General features: G+C 41.3%; 4 protein-coding genes across 5 annotated transcripts; 3 read left to right on the top strand and 1 right to left on the bottom strand.

Moving 5' to 3' along the window:
* The first annotated feature begins 187 nt into the window (after positions 1-187).
* nup43 (nucleoporin 43) lies at positions 188-3,431 on the top strand. The gene is made up of 8 exons (XM_079572228.1): positions 188-416; positions 753-875; positions 981-1,058; positions 1,470-1,632; positions 2,080-2,215; positions 2,285-2,436; positions 2,805-2,918; positions 3,041-3,431. The coding sequence occupies exons 1-8, from the start codon at positions 297-299 to the stop codon at positions 3,268-3,270; spliced, it is 1,116 nt and encodes a 371-aa protein (XP_079428354.1). The 5' UTR covers positions 188-296; the 3' UTR covers positions 3,271-3,431.
* Positions 3,432-3,864: 433 nt separating this feature from the next.
* On the top strand, positions 3,865-11,004 carry lats1 (large tumor suppressor kinase 1). Its single transcript, XM_079571652.1, has 8 exons — positions 3,865-3,965; positions 4,541-4,967; positions 5,417-5,456; positions 6,466-7,802; positions 8,465-9,047; positions 9,238-9,420; positions 10,178-10,284; positions 10,371-11,004. Exons 2-8 carry the CDS (start codon positions 4,629-4,631, stop codon positions 10,872-10,874), a joined length of 3,093 nt encoding a protein of 1,030 aa, XP_079427778.1. The 5' UTR covers positions 3,865-3,965; positions 4,541-4,628; the 3' UTR covers positions 10,875-11,004.
* Positions 11,005-14,006: 3,002 nt separating this feature from the next.
* LOC306975159 (E3 ubiquitin-protein ligase TRIM35-like) lies at positions 14,007-15,392 on the bottom strand (the record flags this gene model as incomplete). Its single annotated transcript, XM_079572578.1, has 1 exon — positions 14,007-15,392. One exon carries the CDS (start codon positions 15,390-15,392, stop codon positions 14,007-14,009), a length of 1,386 nt encoding a protein of 461 aa, XP_079428704.1.
* A 1,927-nt stretch (positions 15,393-17,319) lies between these two features.
* Positions 17,320-24,331, top strand: pcmt (protein-L-isoaspartate (D-aspartate) O-methyltransferase). Of its 2 annotated transcripts, none has more exons than XM_079572136.1 (8): positions 17,320-17,613; positions 20,206-20,310; positions 20,601-20,632; positions 20,895-20,999; positions 21,153-21,273; positions 21,525-21,610; positions 21,962-22,187; positions 22,946-24,331. In XM_079572136.1, exons 1-7 carry the CDS (start codon positions 17,439-17,441, stop codon positions 22,139-22,141), a joined length of 804 nt encoding a protein of 267 aa, XP_079428262.1. In that variant the 5' UTR covers positions 17,320-17,438; the 3' UTR covers positions 22,142-22,187; positions 22,946-24,331. The 2 variants fall into 2 exon arrangements, with proteins under 2 accessions (XP_079428262.1, XP_079428261.1); XM_079572135.1 differs by having other exon boundaries at positions 17,321-17,613; positions 21,962-22,131.
* Positions 24,332-25,070: the final 739 nt, after the last annotated feature.

Genomic DNA, 25,070 nt, shown 5'->3' with positions numbered 1-25,070 from the left:
CCATATCCCCCTGTGTGATAACCAGCACAATGTGTGGGTTCTTATGGGTTTACACAGTCTTCTTATTTTAAAAGCAGTAGTATTTTTACCTGAGTACTGTTGCAGTAGCATCATAGTGCTGTAATGTTTACCCCAAACCACACGGGGGAGACAAACCTTCGGCAAACGTAAAAAGAAACAACAACGCGAAGAACACTTGTCTACAAAAATACAGGCGCCTTCATTTTCGAGAGCATGCTAAGCTAATACGGGCTCTGTTACTTCAAATATTAACTCAGATTAACCACGTGTCTGTAATGGATGGTACTGTAGCCAAATACGTGTCTCAGAAAATCAGTAAAACGAGATGGCGACCGGTTTCACACTCCACTCTGCAGCAGCCTGAGATTTTTGCAACAGGCTCATGGGACAACGAGGTTAGCTGTCAACACTGTTCGTTCATTCAAACTTATGTTGAGGATTTTTGACAACATATCAAAACTGTTACAACAGTCTAGCATGGAGAACTGCACAAACAATCTAGATTTGAAAGCATTGCATTTGATTTTGATTTTGACTAAAACTTTTTCAATCAACCTAGCTAGGTGACAGTTTTGCAGTATATATATATATATATATATATATACTATATATATATATATATACTATATATATATATACTATATATATACTATATATATATATATATATATGATATAATTTTAAATTTTAATAGTAATGATATATTCATGTTTCTTGTACATATGTAATAGGTTAACAAGATATCCATTTGGTCTATTGGGAACAATGAGGGGCCTGCAATGGAGGATGGATATGAAGGAGACCCACAGCTTTTAGGTGAACTCCAGCACCGCGGAGATGTCCTGGACCTACAAGTGAGTTGTAACATGCAAGATGAATAAGCATAATAACTGCAAACAGCCAGATGGAGTCATGTATTGTGTTGTGTCATTGAACTGGTCATACTGCTTTTGTTTCAGTTTTTGGATCAGGAGAGAATTGTCACGGGGTCGTCAACAGGAGCTGTTACCGTTTTCCGCCATCACCAAAATACTCAGGTAAATGGAATATTTCCTTCTTACGCTCAGAATATCTTGTCTACTTAATAATACAGGTATTCACATGTATTAGGGGAGTAGTAGTTCAAAGTGAAGCACATACGCTACAATTTTATATCATACACACAAACTGCAAAAGCAAGCACAGTAATATTCACACAATAACCTATTATTACCAATGCTATTCTCAGAAGCATCACACTGCTCTGTTCTCTTCTCAATTTTACATTTCTTGATTACTTTCATTCTGAGTACATATATTATACAACACACATTACAAAGCTACAAGCACAAGCAGATTTTATTACGTGACTGCTTCTTTGAAAGGGCAGAGAACTGGATTTGCAGGATGCTTGTGGTCTGGTATGATTTGAATTTGTCTTGAAATGTTTTCTGCTATTATTATTCCAGACAATATCAGTCTCTCAAAGCTGGGCACGAGCACACCATTACCCCAGTGACAACGCTCCCTGCACTGGTGTCGTGTGCAGCAGTCCCGAGATCGTCACTGTGGGTGAAGATGGCAGAATTATCCTCTTCAGAGCCGATCACGAAACAATCACTCGAGTTATAGGTGCGACTGATCATATATTTTTAAAATGTGTATTTGTATATTGCATATTTGTAGATGCACTGAGCCTCTAAACCTATTTTGTTATGTTAAATGTGTGTTGAAAGGCTTTTTGTGATGGGGTTTCTAACCGTTCTAACTCCTGAGCTACTTTTGATTAATACAAACGACAGCGAGCTAATTAGAGGATAGTTGGGAAAGGCAACACAATGAATGCAAATTACTCTGCATTTAAATTTTGCCTCATCCAACTTGAAATGTAGAAAGCCAGTAGCTGGAGATCTTTGTTTTAGTGAGCAGTTTGAACCCATTTAGAATACAATTGTTTCTAAATAAATAAAAGGAAACCCATTGGTTTCTGTAACATCATGGATCAAATATTCAAACTAAATTGTTTTCTGTATTGAGATTCCACTATGTAAACTACAGTATGTGTTTTTCATTATGCAGATAATGCCGACAGCAGCACCATACATGCAGTCACATACTTGAAGACGTCTGAGATACTGACTGTGAACTCCATTGGGCAACTCAAGCTGTGGGACTTGAGGCAACAGGGCAACTCCCCATCCCAGATTCTGTCACTGTACGACACATTCAAAAATTGTAGCCATGTTATAGACTTTTGGGTTATTGACATACATTTGCGTTGCAGGTCTGGTGACAGGGTTCCTCTTCATTGTGTGGGACGACATCCGAACCAACAGCATATTGTGGCCACTGGTGGACAAGACGGCATGCTCTGTGTTTGGGACGTGAGACAAGGAAACACACCTTTCTCACTTATGGAGGCTCACTCAGCTGAAAGTAAGATGGCCATTTATATACTTATTGTTCCTGTGTGCATTTTGATTAGTCAAATACCATCTTTAAGGGGTTTTCTTTGTCAAGTTTGACTGGACAAAATGTCTTCTCAATTTAGTCAACATCAGAATCTGATGTTTTATTGCCATTGTCAGTGAACAGGTTCACAAACTCTGAATTTCTTGTCATCTAAAGCCGATTGAGTGGATTCATTAGTCTTCTCTCATAGTCTCCCTACTCTCCCCAAATTCTTCTCATAATTTCAACTTAAAAGCAGTATTTAAAAATCTATATTAAAATTCTACTAATGAATGGACAATTTAACCCAATTCAGTGATTGGCATAACATTATCTTTGTTGTTTCTCCTCAGTGTGGGAAGTTCATTTTCATCCGACCAACCCGGACCACTTGTTTACATGCTCAGAAGATGGATCTCTGCTCCACTGGGAGACCTCCTCCCCAGACACACCTTCTTTCTTACAGGGCAAGTTAAATCTACCTAAACCAAATATGCTCTATTGAACTAACTCATTTCTTTATCATTTGTCTCCATTGAGTTCATATTCAGTTGATATGTCACACATTAATCTCTTGTCCGTTATCCAGGTGGCAGGAACAACAGCATGATGTCTCGTAGTGCTATGGCCCCAGCTGGAGGGAACCAGTCCATCATTAGTGCCTGGCTCAACGGCGACTCCAGTAAAGGTCGACTGGAGACGACTCACATGTTGCCGAGCCAAACCCTGTCAGTGAACAGCTTGGACGTCCTGGGACAATTTCTTGTGTGTGGAACAGACGGAGAAGCTATTTTTGTGAATAGGCAGGTGCCAGTTTAGAAAAAAACATTGTGAGTGAGCTGGATGTTTTGTACTTTGAATACAGTATGTATAATTTTCTATGTTAAAAGTTAAAAAACATGTGCCACAAATTTCTACATAAAAATACTCTGTTATGTGAGCATATTCCTGCATTATTCAAGGTCATATTCCAATCACTATATTTTAAAATGGTTGTATGCTTTGAAATAACTGTATTATGTCACACAAAACAATAATAAAATAAATATGACATTTCATGTCACTAGAGCAAGATTATTACTATTAGAATTTCTTACCTGTACTGCCAAAAATAAGGCGTTTTGTATTACTTTAAAAGTACCTCTAACATCTACATTTTATTTCATTGTTTAAAGTACAATGCATTTTAAATATGTCGCATTGACTTACCTTGTGCATGAAATGCGCGGTATAAATATGCCTTGCCTTGCCTAGGTCACATTACAAAATCCTGATTTTTTTGATGCGATAATAATGTGAACAATAAATACACAAGTGAAGTTTTATTTTGAAATCCCATAACCGGAAACTGAATGGCGGAAGCTTGACACCGCTGTACTTGTCATTCAGACATCCCAGGAATTCAACGCAAATTCAGCTCGGGATAACAAGTGCATTTGGACCCACAGGCGGGTTCTTAACCCCGAGACAAACAATGGTCATATAAACGGTGGCGAAACACGTCGGAAGTCGCTGTAAGTATTGTTTTCCAACTGTTGTAGCATTGTCAGTAAACTTTGTCAGTGGGTGCTGGAGCTAACCTGTTGTTGATTAGCCTAGCAGCAAATGGAGGCCGCGCTGCTCCGTGAGCTATTAGCAAACTAAAGTAGCAACCCTAGTAAGATGGTAAGGTAGTGGAGACATGTTCCTTTCGTAGTTAGTGTATTCATTCGTGGGTTGGGCTGTAATCACCACAAATCCGGGGCTGGCTAGATTTCTCGAATGAACCCCAAATGTAAGCGCCAGCTGCGAATGACACTAACAAGTGTATGGGATTGTTTTTTGTTGTCCTTTTTATTTTATTTTTTAAAATAATAATGATCATTGCTTTTAGTTTTGGACACGCGATCTATTTCTAATACACTTTTATCACCTGACTCTTTCAGCACTTTGTGTAGCATCTAAATGTTTTTGTTTGTTTATGCTTTTAATCATGTCAAGTGAGAGTAACAGGTTAATCCCCCAGTATTTTTAGTCACTATTATCTTGTACAGACAAACCTGTTTGGTAACTACACAGTCTAATAACATTTTTTTATTTTCTTTGGCAGAATTATGCAGATGTGCAGTCTTCTCCTCCCTCCATTTGTGTGAAGCTTTGCTGAGTGTCATCCTCTTCTCTCCTTTATTGGTTTCTACATGAGGAAAGGTGACAAACCTGAAGAGTACAGGCAGATGAGACCCAAAATGTTTCCCGCTAACAACCACAGCGGCAACAGCCAACAAATGCTGCAAGAAATCCGCAACAGCCTGCGCAACATGACGAAACCCTCCGACCCACCGAAGGCGGACATGAGCGGCTCGGGGAAAATGCTCTCTGAAGACCCGAGACAGCAGGGGCGAAGCAGTAACCCCAAAAACCCTCACCATAGGGCACTACAGGAGATCCGCATGTCCCTACTGCCCTTTGCCAACGAATCCAGTTATTCTTCAGATAAACACATGTCTTTAGATCAACCATGGGTTAGCCACGAGGAGGTGAGACTTTGTCGGCTTGTGGACCCATGTCTTTCTGTACATAGCTCTGTAATTGATCACTTGGCGCACTTTGTATAAGAGAACAATTATTTGGAAAATGTCAAGTATGTGAAGTTGAAAGACGAGCTTGTGCAGTTCCGCGTTCAAAAATATTTCCTCTGTTGACAGCTAGTGCTTGTTTTGAGCAAACCAGCATTCATCATTTTAAAGAACACCTAATTATAGATTCATGTTTCAGATTGATTTATAGTTCGTTTTTATGCGTTCATTTGAAAGTCTAATTCTCTTAAATAGACATACAAATCCTTGCTCAAGCATTTATTTATTTTTATTTGACCTTCATTCAACCAGAAAAGCCCCTCTGAGATTAGGACTCTCTCTTGCCCCAGAGGGGAACCTGTTGTAGATATTTTTAGTGGCGTATAACTTATATATTTGTGTCTTTTCAGCCTGGCTACAACCCCAGCGGCTCCGGTCTGAAAGCCTCAGGTATGTAAACTGTCCACTGAGAAAAATGCGTGGGTTTGCTTTCCTTTCATCCTTTGTCTGTGCATGTTCATTCAACCAATATACGGCATTGTGTAAGATTCAGGACATTTGCGTAAAATCTGATAAGCAGCATCCATAAATAAGTGAAAGCATTTTACAACAAATGTTTTTTTATTACCTTAAGTGTCATTATACTTTGTGAGATTTTCATATGACTGTGATCTGATAGTTCTACTAAGCTTTTTGGAGATGCAAGATGGTGCTGAATCTCATAAACCTCTTAACCAAAGAGTATAGTACCAAAATAAAGAGTTTACAGCCCCTAGGCCAGTGTAACACCTCATTTGAAAGCTAAGACCTACAGAACTAATCTAAAGTGGTCCTTTACCTTGCGTTGTTACCATGTTGTAGCAACCTTCTTGGCATTTCTTTTCATTGTTTTTCTGTTGCTCTTTTGTGGTGTTTTTGAACCTTTTTCATCAACTTTATATATATATAATCAAAAGTTTAAGACTAGTTGAATAATGGCAAAAATTTGCATTTTGCCTGGTTGGATCTTAACAAGGTTCCAAACAGAACTTTAATATGGAACAAGAAGACATGGGAGTGAGACAAACAATATTTGGAGTAAATATTTTAACTAAAATGACAGATAATGACACTGAATCCACATTTTTCACAGATTTGGCAAACATTAATTAAAAGGCATATGGTCCTAAACATTTGATCAGCTGCAAAAACAGCCAATTCCAGTTTATTTATTGTTTTCACTCCTATTTCATCGTGTTCCATATTGAAGTTCTACTTTGTTCTACCTTGTTAAGATCCAACCATGAAAAATTGTATTATTTTTTTTACCTTTAACTTTGATCGGGACTGTATGATATTTTAATTCTATACACTGTAACAGGGTCAAGCTGCAAAATGTCTTAGAAATGACTGGAAATTACTATTTTTTACTGTTTCTTTGGTGGTGACGACTGTAATATAAATATACTGTCAATTGTAGGCTCCACCCATCTGCAACAGCCAGTCCTGAGGAAGCCGAGCTGGAAGGGCTCGCGGGAGTCTCTAACCCCTCGACACGGTCCCGGATTTCCGGACGGACTTTACCGCTCGGACAGCCCCGGACCTCCGCCTGCCTTTCCACATCCTCATCCCACCAACCAGAGAGTGACCCCTCCTCAAGTCCGCAGTGTCACGCCCCCTCCCAACCGTGGTGCTATGCCTTCCGCGTCATCCTGGGACAACCCGCCCACCAAGCGCAACATGGATTACCCCGTGTCGCGCATCTCGGCTCCTCAAAATCAAAGAGGGAACCACCAGCCCATCATTATGCAGAACACTGGCCCCAACAAGTTTACCTTTCCAAATTGGTCCCAGAATAGCAGCCCGCAGTCCGATTACCTCTCGGGAAGCAGACAGCCCCCTCCGCCTTACCCCGTCAACCAGTCCAGCCGCCATAGCCCCACAGACCAGGCTGGAGGTCCGGCATCATCCCCTTCTTACGTCAACGGGGGTAGCCTTCCTCAGTCTATGATGGTGCCCAATAGGAACAGCCACAACTTGGACATGTACGGACTCGGCCCCCCTCAGACGTGGTCCCAAACTCCGTCTAGCCAACTGCCGGCATCATCCGGGAACAGCAGCAACCAGGACCTGTCTCCATCTTGGCAGAACCATCCGGGCCGCTCCAACTCCTTCACGAACCCAAACATGAACGGTAGAGCGTGCCACCCAACCAATTCCCAGCCCTCCGCCACCACCGTTACCGCGATAACCCAGGCGCCCATCCTGCAGCCCGTCAAAAGTAAATGCGTCCAGAAACCGGAGCTGCATACCGCCGTCGCCCCGACCCACCCGCCTTGGGCACAACCGCCGCCGCAACCCCCTCCACAAGCCGCGCCGGCCTATCCTGAGCCTACACCGCTAAACGTTCCGCAAATATCAGTTGTCCCAGAAGCACCGAGTTACCAAGGCCCGCCTCCGCCTTATCCCAAACATCTCCTACAGCAAACCACCGCACCGAGTCCCCCCGCCTACGAACCCACGGCGGGTAAGGCAAGTGCAGCAGAGGATGAGATCTCTTTAGGGGAGGGACCGAGGGATAAATTGTCAGAAAACTCTGAAACCGCAACAGAAAAGGAGAAAAAGCAGATCACGACTTCCCCCGTTCCCTTAAGGCGCAACAAGAAGGACGCAGAGAGGAGAGGCGAGTCCGGCAGAGTGGCGCTGTACTCCCCACAGGCGTTCAAGTTCTTTATGGAGCAGCACGTGGAAAACATTCTCAAGAACCACCAGATGAGGATCCGCAGGAGGAAGCAGCTCGAGAGTGAGATGAACAGGGTAAGAAAATGACTTTGAGTTTGCAATTTGGCAAAATGGCATCTGTTGCACAAATATTTTAATGCCAATTATTTTATTGTCCTTAATGGTATAGATTGTAGATGGTCCTGGGTCTTTTACTCTGCTAGATCTTCTAGATCACTTGCCAAAGCTCTATGAGTTGACTGATTGTGATATTAGGGTTTACAAAAACATATTGATTTGATTGATCAATCCATTAACCCTTCAAAGGTTATACTTTTAAAAGAATTGAGCAAAACATGCAACTTATCTCTCCATAAAGATTGTGACTGTATGTAGTTTAAATAGTTGCATCTCTTTACTTGCCTAATCTTTTCATCCTGTTCTTATTTCTTGTTCCACTTGTTCCTTTTCTTCCTCCTTGCTTTCAGCTCAACTAAAAGGTAAATGTGTTAACGCACTGTCTGTGACACTAACAAACATCGTCTACTTTACTCTGTGGTACTGTTTCTGTAATTTTTTGACTTTATGCCTCTATAAAATATCATTTGTTTGCAAAGGCAACAAACATTTGGAATGGCATTGTCCTTTGTGATGAAAGCATGTTTTGGTGCAACATTCAGCATTCAATGACTACCGTAAAAAAAATCTTGTTTAAAAATATATATATTTGAATGTCTAAAATGATGTCTTCCGGGCAGGTGGGACTGTCCCCCGAGGCCCAGGAACAGATGCGCATGATGCTCTGCCAGAAGGAATCCAACTACATCCGATTAAAACGCGCCAAGATGGAGAAGTCCATGTTCAAAATAATCAAGACCCTCGGCATCGGCGCGTTTGGTAAAGTTTGTTTGGCAAGGAAAGAGGACACCGGTGCACTGTACGCCATGAAGACTCTTCGGAAAAAGGACGTGTTGTTGAGAAACCAGGTGGCGCACGTCAAAGCCGAGCGGGACATCCTGGCCGAGGCTGACAACGAGTGGGTGGTGCGTCTCTACTACTCCTTTCAGGACAAGGATAACCTGTACTTTGTTATGGAGTACATCCCGGGAGGAGACATGATGAGTCTGTTAATCCGGCTGGGCATCTTCAGAGAGGAGCTGGCCCAGTTCTACATCGCTGAGCTCACCTGCGCTGTGGAGAGCGTGCACAAAATGGGCTTCATCCACAGAGACATTAAGCCAGACAACATCCTCATCGACCGGGACGGACACATCAAGCTCACAGACTTCGGCCTCTGCACAGGGTTCCGCTGGACGCACGACTCCAAGTACTATCAGAGTGGTCAGTATCACCATGGTTAACACTGTGTACTTGCAAGACATGACAGTTGTATACTACAGTATGTATGTGCAGCTCTTGGCAATCGCAATGCATTTTATTATGTATCTATGTGAAAGATTGGCATTTTAAGCTTTGTAATTCACGACAAACATCTGCATTACAATAGTGTAAACCATGTTTTTTGCCTCAGGTGACCATGTGCGGCAGGACAGCATGGACTTCAGTAAAGAATGGGAGGACCCCTCGAACTGTCGCTGCACTGACCGGTTAAAGCCCCTGGAGAGGAGGAAGGCCCGGCAGCACCAGAGATGTCTGGCTCATTCATTAGTGGGAACACCTAACTACATCGCTCCAGAGGTTTTGCTAAGGACAGGTATGTTACAGATATGATGTTAACATGAGCTTTCAAGCATCAAAGTGGTTTTAAGTGTTTTATTTGTATCTCAAAATGTATCTAATAAGTGTGGGCGAGGGGCGCACAAAACTGAATAGAATAATCACGATTATTTTTGTCATAATTGAAATCTTTTTTGTATTGTATTTTGTTGAGCTATTTATATTACGAACATTGACATCATCCAGGTAGATACAACACTGAAAGCTAAAACATTTCAACTGGACATTTTTCATACATACTTGGCCAACGTTTCGAGAATCATTCAATTCTCTTCTTCAAAGGGCCATGTAAAGTCCCATCAGATGGTAGATTGGGTGGTGACATACTCCGAGCGCACAGGTGTTGTAGACCAGGTGACTGAAAAATGAAAAATGTCCAGTTAAAATGTTTTAACTTTCAGTGTTGTACTATGTATGATAGTCATGATGGAAATCAAAAGGAATTTCATAATCATAGCATGGATTTACTGCAGGGGGTCCAAAGTGCGGCCTGGGGACCAAATGCGGCTTCATTGTGCTGTTTTAGCTTTTGAGATGTTCCTGATACTTTTTTGCATGCAGTGTGTGTTTCCATGCGCCACTGACACTTGCGCGCACCTCAGCGGAGAACAAGCATGGACGCATGGATTCTATTCTATTCTATTCTATTCTATTCTGGGTATGGGTATGGGTACTGTATTGGGTATTGTAAAAAACCTTCTTCGTCATGTTGAGTTGTTGTTCCCCACTCACAGGATACACTCAGCTGTGCGACTGGTGGAGCGTCGGCGTCATCTTGTATGAGATGGTTGTCGGACAGCCTCCGTTCTTTGCCAACACACCCATGGAAACGCAACTCAAGGTATGTCAGGCATCTCTCTGTTAAACCTTCCACCCGTCGCCTGTGTAGAGTCGTTATCCAACGTTTCTGTCTCGCCTCTGGACCAGGTGATCAACTGGAAGAACGCGCTGCACGTCCCCGCGGCGGCCAAGCTGAGCCCGGAAGCTTCTGACCTCATCATCAAACTGTGCCGCGGACACGAAGACCGGCTCGGCAAAAACGGCACGGACGAAATCAAGGAGCATCCGTTTTTCAAAAGCATCGACTTCTCCAGCGATCTCCGACAGCAGGGCGCCCCCTACGTCCCGACGATCGCCCACTCCACCGACACATCCAACTTCGACCCCGTGGATCCCGATAAACTGTGGAGCAACGACAGCGACGACGAGGAGAACCACAACGACACGCTCAACGGCTGGTTCAGAAACGGCAAACACCCCGAACACGCGTTTTACGAATTTACCTTTCGGAGGTTTTTCGACGACAACGGCCACCCCTACAGCTGCCCCAAGCCCATCCAGTATGAGGAAGACGAGGCCGAGTCCGAAAGGGGCGCTCAAGAGGTGGTCACTGAGTTGGCAGCTCAGGGGAGGGACTTGGTCTACGTCTAATCTTGGGAGTTGTTTGTAAATAACATAGAGTAGCTTTGAATGGGAGCGTATGATTGTAGGAACAAATACAGCACTCAAAGACAATACCCAGGAAAAAGTGTTAAAGAAATATTTTTTCACTTGCTCAAATATAGACTGTAGCCATGTCATACTTAATGTTTATCACAGGAATAGCACAGAGCTCAACATTAAGTCTTTTAAATATGTTTTTGAACCAGTGTAGCAAAAGAACCGTCTGTCTAAAGTTGTTTACTATATGATTACACTTGGATATCAATTGCTTTTTATAAATTACAAATTCAGCTCTGGGTCATTAAGGCAACTTTGCTTCATAGGACCGTCTGTTCTGTGGCATTTGAGTTATGCACGGTTCATTGTGGAAAATGTTCGGCATCTTGTTTCGAGCTTTAAAATGAAATGTGAGGTGGCTGTCATGTGGACCTTTTAACTTGTGTCTTTGCGGACCACCAGAAAATCCTTTTTCTACGGCATTGTCCAAACTACTTCCATCTCCAAATAGAGGTATGCCTTCACGAATACTGAAGTATGCCAGGAGCGAACAATGGCGGTTCTAAAATGTATTTTTTTTATCTCCTTAGAATCTTGATGTGTAGGCTCTCAGTCGTACAGGAGTTGTCCATCGTAGACAAACGTTCTTAGGCTGTCGTCTGCTCTGTAGTTGAAGTGTTGGCTTCTTATTTTCTGGGGAACGATGCATTTTGATTTGTTTTACAACTTTCTTCATTAATTTGAGTTGAGTATTTGTCCATAAGCATGGGCTTAACTACCCACACAACACCTGTCAAATATACTTTATCTTTGCTGTGTTAATGTACTGCATGAAAATCCCTTTTGCGCCTTAATTTATTTAATGTAAATAGTTACAAAATCACAGAACTGTGGAAATCTTTGTAGAAACTACATATTTTTGGCTAGTTGATTTTATTTATATTTTTGATGTTTTAATTGGGATTGTAGATTTTCTAATTGCTTTGTCCTTTATTCTTTTTTTCCACCAAATATAAAAGGGTAATAATCAGGCTGGCATTGGAAAAGTTGTAGACTATTAAGCTAGACCTTTTCTTTTATTTATACTTGAATGTATTTATAAATTATGTTGTAAAGACTTGATGTAAATCTTTTTTCCCTGAGTGTTTTCTGTTAGGCCCTGGTCGGTGTCTTCTGCTGCTGCCTCCTCTGTGTGTTGTGTAATAATAGACCGACTCTTGGAACAACAATGGATCAAGGAATTGTGAGCTGCTTCAGGTGAATCAGGCTCTTTCTGTTGGAACCTGATCTAGCTATTTTGAAGTGCTGCTTTGCATCAAGTTCTTCTGGAAATGTTAAAGGCCTGAAATTATTCTTGATCCCTGCTTAGTCAGTAGTAGATTACAACTGGACTATTTTATATTGAAGACAGTTGTTGTCAAACACACACAGAGACACTTAAACTACAATGCCCATTCTGAAGGCTCAAATGTAGCATGTAGCTTCACCCATTTCTTGGTCCATTGACTCCCATTCATTGATTCTTGTAAGTGATCTGGCACATTCCAACTCCATGCCTGTCTTCTCAACCAAAGCACTAAACTGGTGTGTTGATTTTTGTGCAGAAAACCACAATTATTTTGAGACTCTTTATTTAACCAAGAAAAACGATTGTTCCAGTTGAATCCGTCTCTCTCTTTTAGTGAATAATGTAAGTGCTGAAGAGTGTACAGTTTGAATGGGCTGCCTCCACATCGATACATGTATTTGAATGTGTGTTTTGTTGTAGAAGAACTCTTTGAATGTAGTTGTACAGTAATGGTGACCACTGCATTGTGTGCTGATTTTCTGATATGAGAGATTTTTTATTTTTGTGTACATCTGGGAGGCTGAAGACCGGGACGAGGGTGTTGAATAAAGGATGTAGGAAAAACGTTGTTTTTGCTCAAGCATTCTGTTCCACTTCACCTTGAGAAAATTGTTAGAAAACCACAAATGCATGTTTATTTTACTCAAACTGCGGTTTTATTTGATTCAAGTTAAGTGCTTTATTTGTCATTATTCAACAACTGTAGAATAGAAAAAAAAATTGTCTACCGAGGTAGAAATTCATCTTTGGCTCACTGACACACAGAAATACAAGACTGTGGACAATACAAACATGCCCAATAGGGAAAAAAATAAAACACATATATAAGAACAGTTCATTTCTGTGGCAATTGTATTCAGGTCACTGCTTCATTCAGATTTCCCACAGCACAGGGGACAAGATTTCAAAATCAAATTTTGTACAACAAAATTTGTCCTCTGCATTTGACCCAGTGCCAGTGTGGTGGTCAGAATCACCAAGCTGGAGGATTCACCTATTGTACATGTTTTTAGTTGTAGGGGAAACTGGAGTACCCGGAGGAAACCTATGCAGACACGGGGAGAACATGCAAACTCCACACAGAAAGGCCCCGTCCAGGTGGGATTTTTTTTTTTTTTTTATCCACTTGCATTGAATAGTTGGAAAATTCTGCTGTGGATGTCTTAAGATTTACAAGGTAATACATAGTCCCCAGGAAAACTCCCCCATCCTGTCCTGTCTTAGGGTGACCACCTACTTTTGATTAGTTTGTCCCTCTGTCCCACCAATTTAGATTATGTCCCACGTTTTCAATGTTGCCAATGGAATTGTATGGTATAAAGTGAGATTTATATGGAGATAGACATATTATTAACATTCATTGCCTAAAATATAAATACAAAATACAATATTGGGTGTCTTAAAGGCACACTGCGCAACGTTTTGGACTATACTGTTGCCATCAGTACAAAACATGCTTCTAATGACCAGCTCAACACAGAAAATGCTATTTTTGCAGTGGGTAATCAAAGAATGGATCTGAATGAGAGCCTAACCTGTTTAAATCTCTAATTCTGCTGACTCGTTAATATCCATGGAGATAATGAGCTGGAGACGTACCCACTCTCGGTAAAGTTACAATCATGTCTAAGGAGAGCTGAGCTGCTCACAGCAAAGGTTTGTACATTAATGAGGTATTTTTCAATGATGAAAATATTTACGCAGTGTGGCTTTAACTTTGTGGGATAGAATAGATTTAACATTCTCTTAGATTAATACATTTTAACATTTATTCACTATTCTATTGTCACAGAAACCTTGCGTGGAACTATCTTGATTGGTGTCCCATCTTCAGTAAACATATAAGGATATAGTTTGTTCCCAGTGAATGTGTCTGTGAATGTACATAAATGTGTCTGTGTCTCTGCATCACAAAATGACAACTTCCCTTTCTCGATATGTAGATTAAGTTGAATCTTTTGAGGCTGTTTTTTCAGGGAAAGAAAAGTAAAATGCCCAGCTTTAGTTTCGGCTGAATAAGTGCCCTCACAGTAGCACAGTCTCCATATTTGAGCAAGACTAGCACCGCCCTGTTGGCCAGACACTGTCGCTACACCCAAAGTCCAGTTCTGATTGTTTTTAACCTCTGCTTCCCAGATGTGACTCCCATGTGTAAATCCCTCTGAACCGAGGACACAGTAGTAGCTCAGCCTCTCGGGATTTTCGGGAAGATCTTGTGTTGACTTTCCGATGCTTACTGCGGTTAAATTGTCGGACAGGACAAGCCGAGATCCAGCCGTGTTTGGATCCAAAATCACTGGACTGTAAATGACCGTGTCCTTCATTTTCATCCAGACCTTGAAGTCCAGATTGCTCAGATGTTTGCCTTCATCTAGAATAGCTCCCGTGCCAATGTGCGGCTCTTCCCATGGGGGGTAACTGTCCACTCTCTCCACCACAGCCTTGTACTTTTTCAAAAACAAAACATCTCCAGCCACAAGCTCCTTCTCTGTTGCTTTGATTGTCTCCTTTAGAGATTGCATTTCTTTACTTATCAAGCTTATAATTTTGGAAATCTTACTTTTCTTTAGAGCCTTTTCCTCCCTTAACGCTCCTAATCTATCTTTTTCTTCATTGCGTAAAAACTCGTGAAGCTTTGCAAACCGCTCTTTTACTTGTGTTTCAGTTTGTGATGCCTGTATTTCAATGTGCTTATCTAAACGGTCCCACTTTGCAGACAAAAGTGCACACTGCTTTTCTTTCTTTTTCAACTGTGCTATTGCTTCGTTGAGCTCCCCTCTGTAGTCCAGCGCAGCCTCATCTATCGGCTTAAATGAGTGGTTGCTGTGCACTTTTGAGGCCTGACAAATAAGACAAACTGGCTCCTGATGATCCAAGCAGAACAGTTTGAGTTTTTCCGAGTGTAAACTGCACACAGGGGTCGCTGCATCCTTTGCCTGTTGCTGTACAAAAGCCTCACAGAGGTTTCTCAACACCAGGTTTGATGGCAGTGCTGTTATGTCAGCTCTCAAATGTTTTACTTTGCAAACAGGGCACTCCTTGATGGCCTTACTCGTCCACCAGTACCTGAGGCAATCGTTGCAGAAGCTGTGGCTACAAGGCAGGATCACCGGGTTCTTAAAGACGTCCAGGCAAATCTGACAGTGAAGCTCCTCCTCCATTTTTTCCTGGAAAATAAACAAAGTAGTATTATTTTGTAACTCTAAACTGTAACAACTTGAATTACAGCAGAAATGTATGTCTTTTCACAATTACCTAACATGTAATAAATAAATGTTTCACTACCAAATTAATTGTGATCTGCAGACGAAGTATACTCCAGAATCTTGAGTATTTCCACAGAATCCCAGGCGTCCTTCCTCACCAAAGCTGCCCTGTTTTGAGACATCGTGTAAGTAACCTACTTGTCAAAAAAACATAGGTAACTTACGTGCAGTGCTGAGTGAACCTGCTGGGATCCTTTTCTCCAATGTTTGGGATATGACTTACAACTTTCTTCACAAGAAATGAAACCTAATATCAGCAGGAAGTGTTTAACTTCCTGATATGCCTGACTGAAAGGAGGTGGAGCTTTTTGCTACCCATAATGCCTCATGAACACTGCTTGAAAAATAGCACATTCTGAAAAGCAATAAAACTGTTCAGTCTTATATACAGTATATATATATAAGACAAGATATATAAGACTATATATATATATATATATATATATATATATATATATATATATATATATATATATATACATACAGTGCCTCTCGAAAGTATTCATACACCTTGAACTTTTGCACATTTTGTCATGTTTACAACTCTAAACATAAAGATTTTATTTTGATATTTTTACTGAATGTTCACACACAAGTAACCGACAACTGTGAAGTGAAAGTGAAATGATACATGATTCTGTTCTTTTTCAAAAAATAGAAAACCGAAAAGAGGGGCTTGCAGTATTCATACAGCATGAATGAATACTTTGTGGAACCCCCTTTTGCTGCAATAACAGCAGCAAGTCTTTTGGGGTTTGACTCTACAAGATTTGCACATGTAGAGACTGACATTTTAGCCCATTCCTCTTTACAAAACAACCCAAGCTCTGTCAAATTAGAAGGAGAATTAGAAGCAGTTTTCAGACCTTTCCACAGATTTTCAATAGGATTTAGGTCAGGACTTTGACTGGGCCATTCTAACACATTAATATGTTTTTATTGAACCATTCCATTGTAGATTTATCTTTGTGTTTAGGGTCATTGTCCTGCTGGAAGGTGAATCACCGCCCCAGCCTCAGTTCTCTTTCTGACTCCAGCAGGTTTTCCTCTAAAATTTCCCCATATTTGGCTCCATCCATGTTCCCAACTATTCTTACAATCTCCCCAGTCCCCGCTGAGGAAAAGCAGCCCCATAGCATGATGCTCCCCCCCGTATATGTGACACTGGGGATGGTGCACTCAGGACGATGAGCAGTGTCAGGTTTGCTCCATACATAACGTTTTGCATTTGGGCCAAAAAGTTCAATTTTTGTCTCATCTGACCAAAGCTCCTTCTTCCACATGGAGCTGTGTCCTCCATATGACTTCTAGCAAACTTCAAACAGGATTTCTTATGGCCTCCTTTCAATAATGGCTTTCTCCTTCCAGTTATCTTGGGGCACTTGGTTGTATATCTTACCAGTGTCCTCCTTGTTTGATCTAATATTTTAGATGGGCGACCGTGTCTTGGTAAGTTGGCAGTGATGCTGTACTCTTTCCATTTCTGAATGATGGATTGAACAGTGCTCTGGGAGATGTTTAAATCTAAATCTAGGCTACTAGGTAAAACATTTTAAGTAAGAAAATTACTTTAAGTGATTAGCTTGGGAATAGCAATGGCTAAACCAAGCCAGTGAGAAAACGGCACAGCCAAGGCATGTTTACACTGCTCCTTGACTGTGGTTCAGTGGTTAGGTCATACACAGCATAGAGTATACAGTACATTTAAGTACCAAGTACTAAGAGCTAATCTCATTTGACACGCGCGCCATCTGGTGGCCACTGCGCAGGCACCTGCAGTAAATCGTAAATCTCATTAGAGAAAGGAGAAAGAGATTGACTCTGTGCACACTTATCTCTGGCACAGAAAGACAGCGTTATGATATGCTGCATGGGTGACATGGTGAGGTATTCCGGCTACATGCCCACTCTGAAGGGTGCCCCGCGGTGAAACCCGGACTGATGCCCGGTGACGTCGCCCCACCGTCGGCTTTGGAGGTGGTGCGCTTCCTCGGCAAAACCTTTGGCGCAGGCGCGGCACTGACAGCTGCTGTCTACTTGCTCCGCAAAGTCTGTCTAATAATGGCCTGGAAATCTGGAGGAACCAGCCACGCAGAGCTTGTCAACAACCTCCGCAGTAAGTGCCTTTCTTGTTAATAAGGTGCATTGAATTTCCCCGTGTTTAACCATAGGAAAACGCATTTTTCTGCAGACTTGGGCTTGCAGAGCAGCCCGTTAGCTGGTTGCTAAGTGGTGTGTGTTGACCTAGCGTTACCTCTCCTCCCCTTTAGCAAAGGGTTTAGCTGCCAAACAAGAACATGCTGTCAGGCATGCAAACGCATCCAAAATACTAACGAACATTTTAAAGCCTTTTTTTTACATACCAGTTTCAGACTGCTATTAGCTTAGCGTGTTAGCCATATGTGCGTCATTTGCAGCCCCGTGGCTAGCAGCGGCAAGTGCCCAGCCCACGTTCATTGATGCTATCTTTTTTTTTTTTTTAAGGAAAAATCAACAGAGATAAAAGAAAAATACTAAATACCCCACACCCAATCCGTTTACACTTTGTGTATAAAACATTTTTACAAAGATAATAGAGAAGACATATATACTAAAGGGCTCAAGTGAACAGATGATAATGTCAATATTAATATTAGTAAGGACAATTCCATTCACATAAAAGAAATAAGGAACTCTACGTACATTTAATTAACACTCAAGATAAATTCATTGATGCTATCTGAGCTGAATATTAGGCTGATGATCAGAGTGAATGACAGAGACAGGTGAAAATCAGGTCTGACCGGGACAGCGGGGCACACACTATGGATGAACAGGAGCAGAGAGCAACTGTTAAACAGATGTCATTGCTGTGCAAAGGCTATCTGAACTGTCACTGTGTCCATGAGAAAACACTTTTATCACGACTCACATTTTACCCGGCAGTCTTTAATACATTGTTTGGACGTTTTGCCTACATTCTAGAAAGTATGTTAAAGCACATTATTCACTGAAAGAAAAGCTAATGTTATCCTGGAGACTCAGCAGTACACACATTTTTTGATTGACTTTCTGCTGACTAAGCAGAAGCACTTTCTCAACTTTGATTATTAGTTTGCAAAAACAATCAACAATTGAACTTTAATATCAAATTATCCATCCATCCACCCACACTTCCTCAAGCTGTTCTGGGGGATCCTGAGGCGGCACCAGTCCAACTCAGAGACACGGCCCCTTCAGTGTGTCCTGGCCCCTGGATCTCCCCAGGAGCCTCCTCCCAATGGGACATGTCCGGAACACCTCCCCAGGAGACATTCGAAACATGAAGGAGCAGTGGCTCTACACCGAGCTCCTCCTCCTGGGTGACTGAGCTTCTCACCCTATCTCTAAGGGTGCGTTCAGCCACCCTGCGAAGAAAACTCCTTTCGACTACTTGTATCCATGATCTTGTCCTTTCAGTCATTTCCCAGATCTCACCATAGGTGAGGGAAGGAACGAAGATCGTCCGGTAAATCGAGAGCTTTGCCTTTGGCCCAACTCCTTCTTCACCACAGCAGTCCGATACAGCAACCACATCGCTGCCAACGCTGCACCAATACGACTGTTGATCTCCAGCTCCATCTGTCCCTTACTCATGAACAAGACCCCAATATACTCCGCTTGAAGCAAAGTCTCTCCACCGACCTGGAGAGGGCGAGCCTTTTTCCAGTGGAGAACTATGGCCTCAGATTTGGAGGTGCTGATTTTCATCCCCATCTCTTCACACTTGGCAGCAGACCCCTGCCCCAGAAACAAGAAAATAAGCCCCAGATAGTTTGTTGTTATTTATATTTGCAGCATGTTGGCCATCTGGCAGCATGTCGAAGTATTTGTAAATGTATCCTGTCGCGCAGCTCTGGCTCTGGGGTTGAGGGGGATTGGGAGCAGAGCCGGCTGTCGCTGCCTCTTCCTGCCGCTCTCACCAGCTGCAGCTCAAACCTGTCCGAGGATTATATCAACACAACACTTGTCGTCTTCACCTGATCATTAGGTCGCATTTATTTAGACTATTAAATAACATTGGATGTTCTCATTGAATCAGTGTAATTATATCAACTGCTGTTTGATTTTGTAAGCCAGACAATTGGCATGTTCAACAGTGTGAAGTTAAGTTAAGCATGGCCTGCTATTCAGTTAATTGTAGCGCTGCACAAACAGCAACAGAATCAAAATTGCAAACAACAAAATACATTTTCCTCATGAGGACTTATTAAGTCTGAATCCTGCAGAATGCATGTGATTGTTATATTGGTTTAGCAGCTTATTTGTCTTTTCTCAAGATCCGATTAGAATGAGCAGTGAGCACTAGTCTGAACTTGATCTAAATTGCAAAACATAAAATTGCCAATCTAATGCAATGGTACCTATTTACAAAACCGTCCAGACCTTGCTGATAGTAATTCTCAAAACATTGAATATGGGTCACAAATATACAATAAATAAACTAAATTACAAACAACAGAAAATACATAGTTCTGAATGGATTTCCAGCTCCAGGGCATGTTGATGTTTGTAGACAATAATAAAATGCTTTATAAACTGTATCTCCACATCACCATATACTGTAAATCTAGTTAGTCAGAGGGGCTTCAAGAGTGCAAACTTTCTGTTCGATTGATTCTCTGTGGTGACATGAGAAGCTGAAAGGGAGGTGTAAGATTTAAAGACCACTGTTTTTTGTGTTTTTCAGAAAATGGCATTATTAAATCAGACAAGGTCTTTGAAGTCATGCTGGCAACAGACCGTTCGCATTTCTCAAGGTGTAACCCCTACATGGATTCTCCACAGTCCATAGGTACGTCCAAACACATAAGTTCATAAAATCCAAAGTTGATCTACCAAAGGAATTACTCCCATTTTTGAGTATGTAATTATTCTGTTTTTAGTTAAAAACCTTTTCTTTGCAGTAAGATGCAAAAAGTTGCGTTTTCTTCATAATCTTTTTGGCTCCTTTGCAAAAAATACTAAAAGAAATATTATAATATTTTCTTAGCTACATTTTCAAATTAAATGGGCTGAAAATGGGTAAAGATTTGAGCTACAAAACAGCTCAAAACTACTAAAATGTTTTCTTTGTTCCTGAAGGTTATCAAGCAACCATCAGTGCTCCACATATGGTAAGATTTGATGGATGTTTGACATCTCAACAGTGTCTGTATAAACAAAGATGCGATTTAGGCATCCCCACTGAATTAAATTTACTTTCATTTGATTATAAAGGCGTCACAATCTTATTAATGTGTTTATATGCCTAATTGGTTCCTTTTTCTTTCTTGTTAAAATTTTCGACAATGCCAGCACCCTAATAGATTATGTCTGTAAATGTTGCCATGGGTACTTTGTTTTTTATTAATTTGTATAATTTATTTATTTTCCCAGCATGCCTACGCCTTGGAGCTGCTTCATGACCAGCTGTACGAAGGAGCCAAGGCCCTAGACGTTGGCTCTGGTAGTGGAATTTTATCAGTCTGCTTTGCACGAATGGTGAGCAACATGTAATGGGTACACAGTACATACAATAGCGTCCTCTAATCCATTGGTCCTATGTATTTTTCTGGTACTTTTTGAGCACTATGGCCAAATACAGCTTATCAAGAATAATGAAGGTTTAACAGACATAATCCTTTGGTTCTGCAGGTTGGTCCTAAAGGGAAAGTTATTGGTATCGACCACATCAAAGAGCTGGTAGACGATTCTGTAAATAATGTGAAGAAAGACGACCCCAGTTTGATAGCGTCGGGAAGAATAAAGCTCATAGGTAAGACCCCTCTACCTGTGATGACTAATTCCTATTCATTTTACTTGACAGCAAGCCAATGTTGGTGAGTTAAGCCAAGGATATTGCACCCTTTTCCCTTTTGATTTTGTGTTACTGGGATAATATTCGGGAAAGTGGGTTATACGGTTCAGCTCCCTGCAAATCACACTCAAAGAAACCTTATGAAGTCAAGGATTGATGAGTATTTGATTGACTGTAGCGTGACTTGCATTCTAACAACTTGTTTTCAGTGGGAGATGGACGTATGGGCTTTCCCGAGGAGGCACCCTATGATGCCATCCATGTTGGAGCAGCAGCACCCACCATTCCCAAGGCCGTGAGTTTGAATTACAGATGGAGCACAAGCACCCAACATTGTGTTGACAAATAATTCAAATACAAGATAATATCATTTTATACTGAATCCTTTATGTGTGTTTTACGCACATCAGCCTTAACAATAGACAAACATAACATACAAAATACACAATAGATTCAGCATTAAATGAGTTGTTGCATTGAGCTTGTGGGCATGTTGTTAAAGTTAGACTGCGTTACTGCTGAGTGAGTGACCTGATATGACTGGCAAATTCACAGAAGACTTTGAACTGCTTGAACAGATAATGCATCAAATCTAATCTGTGGCAATGTAAAATTGGTGACTCCAGTCTTTGTTTTATGCCCGTAGCTCTTAGACCAGTTAAAACCAGGCGGGCGGCTTATCCTGCCTGTGGGTCCGGCCGGAGGGAACCAGATGTTGGAACAGTATGACAAGCTGGAAGACGGCAGCACCAAAATGAAGCAGTTGATGGGGGTGATTTATGTGCCTTTAACAGACAAAGACAAGCAGTGGTCCAGGTGGAAGTGACTTCCTCTTGCTCTCCTCCCCCTCTCTCCTTCTCACAGTGGCAAAGGTGAAATGGTGTGGCATGGAGCAGGCAACGGAGAGCCACAAACGGCCGCATTTTGCTGCTTGTTGACTTTTTTTTGCTTCTTCCATACCATACTGAGTAGCTGCACGTTTATTTAATTTGATTTTCTTCAAATAAACCTAACGTGCCTGCCTAAAAATGAAACCCACTTTCAAACCCAAATAGCCTTGCTGTAGAACTAAAATGCTTTATTAATAGAGATTGATAAAGCATGGCCTTTACTACTTTTTGGATAAATTTTAAGTTTGAAATTTGAAAGTGTGATTTGCATGGGGAACTTGTGGAAAGATAGTCAATTTATTACCTCTGAATGGGATTTTTCCACTCAAACATATCTAAAATGCATTAAGTAATATCATATTTAAGATTCAGGGCATATTATAATTTTGGTTATAATGTTGTCAAATGCACCTTATTTAACAAAATGTCCCGGGAGGTTATAAATGATCAAGTCTGGCCACAAGTATCACCTCATTACAAAATTAATTCAGTTTCTATAACAAAAAAAATATAATGGATTTCTTGCATGAATTTAGTGCAGTGTGTTCTAGCCTTTACCATTTCTATTCTAATTCACGGGTAAGAAGTGTATCACCAGTGTATCTTTGTGCCAGTTAAAGCGTGAATAAATTTAAAGAGCATCTGGCATAGAACCTAATCAATTCCCACTTCTCTGATGTGCTACTTTTTACATGTATTATGATTTTTTGATTAACTTCATAAATGATTGTTTCTCACAGGGATGAACTTTGAAGATGTTGACAGCCTGTGACTCCAGTTTGAAGTGGGAAAACCTCGGGACGGGGTTAAACGCGTCTTTTTCGTTCAAACCATAACAAGAAACACAGTCCGTTTTGTTCAACTATGGGACTCACTGAGAATCACATCGACGGCGTACGATCTATGCCCGACCAAGGGGCAGCAAAGAGAGACTGCTTTCAGCTTGGCGCTTGGCGCTGACATAGCATAGAGAGAGAGAGTTTTTTGATTTCATTTTCCGCTTGCATCTTTTTTGGGGGGTTATGTGTTCTTTTAACTGCTGGACTTTTTTGTGGTCTGAAAATTGCAGTCGGCCATTTTGACAGTATTACATTTCAGCAGCATCAGCGCTGAATGTAGGTGCACCGCTTGACAATGACGAGAGATGCCTGAGCCTTTTAGATGAAAAAAAAAAAAAAGAAAGTTGTAGCTACATAATCGATGCAGTATTATCACACATTTGCTGAAGTAACCACACATAGAGTCTGCAGTGTCGCCCCCTGTGTTTAAAGCCCTGTACTACAAAGCAAGTGTAGTGGAGCTTGCGGGCTCCATTTTTTTGGTCAAATAAAATCTAAATATGGATGCATACCAGTAAATTCGTGTAAAGTGGTGATATTTCAAGACTTTTAAGTGTGGTTTTAAGTTGGCTCCTGCATGTCACAAATACCCCAGTTCAGGACAATTGTTAGGTTAACAAGGGCAAATAACAGATTAACTCCTCCCCGCAAAAGTACTTAACTCGCAGTCTTGTTGAACCACAAAGCTGAAAAAGTCCCACAACAACAAAATACAGTTCACATGCAAACCTTTGGTACGATGAAAAACTCCTGGATGGACAAGAGCATGCACTGGAGGGAGCTCTATGGTGCTTTTCCAAAATGTGATTTGGAAACTTCTTCCATTCAAAATGTCTTCCACTTCAGCTCAAACATTTCTAATTGGATTTCAGTTTTTTTTAAAGGAGGCTTCATGCAGTGTGTTTCTAATTTTGAATGATTAAATGTTTTTGGTTGATGTGGTAAATGTAAATTCTCAAACAAAATAACCTTTAACCTGGATGTAAGGGACAATCACAAACTTACAGCAGGGTTGATTCATTCAGCTTTTAATTGTTGTATCCCAAATAACACAATTTATAACCGACTGTACATGGTTGGTAGTACAGGGTGATTTTGGAGAGCTGCACGAACCACACAACGCCGCGCACCGGGCTGAGCTTTCTTTCTCACTGTGTGATGTGCTGCAGCTTTCACAGCAACCGCTACCGTTTGTGACAAGGAAGACACTGAACTAAAAGCTACTCACTGCTTTGCCATGAAATAATAAACTCCATATCAAGCAAAAATGAATGTCTCTGGTTACGGGGGGGGGGGAAAAGACATACATTCAAGAAGCACATTTGCTTTTGGGTGATGGAAGTGTGTTGACGTTTGGCTTTCATAGTGTGTGGAATGGCTTGAGAAAATAAATACCTACATTTTGATCCTGGTATTGTGTCTTAATATAAATATTGAAGAGCACTCACACTTAGGGTTTTAAGTAAATGTAACTGATCTCTGGCGGTAGTTGAAGTTCTTTATTTCATTATTTGAATAAAAGTGCAGATGGGGAAGTAATTAGGGAGAAATTGGGGCTGTTTGTCATGGATTGGTTGTCACAATAAAGGTTAAAGGTTACACTTTCCCCCTAAAATCTATGTTGGCACCAAAAAAATCAATAACAATAGTAGCAACCAACCCCACACTGCACTTTGGGCATGTCAATGTTTTTATCAGTTAATGACAATTGCAATGAGATGTAAAGAAGAAAGAGGCGCCTACTTCCAGAGTAGAGCAGAGCCGGTGCTGGCCCTTCTGGGGCCCTAAGCAAAAATCCACACGGGGGCCCTACAGTGCACATCCCACAGCTATTTGACGAAGAGCAAACCCGTTTACGGTCAAAAACGGTTCCACTGTGCAGTGGTGCAGGGCAGAGGGGAAACATAATGACCTCATTTCAGGCCCTGCCCCACTGTGTGAGAACCACTAACCACTAAGCCACCGTGAGAGTGGGATTTAGGACTACTGTAATCTATTTCCCCACTTTGGTAAATGGTAAATGGTC

The sequence above is a fragment of the Gobius niger genome (assembly GCF_951799975.1).
Source record: "Gobius niger genome assembly, chromosome: 15".
Taxonomy (NCBI): domain Eukaryota; kingdom Metazoa; phylum Chordata; class Actinopteri; order Gobiiformes; family Gobiidae; genus Gobius; species Gobius niger.
This window is presented reverse-complemented; position numbering and strand designations above follow the sequence as displayed.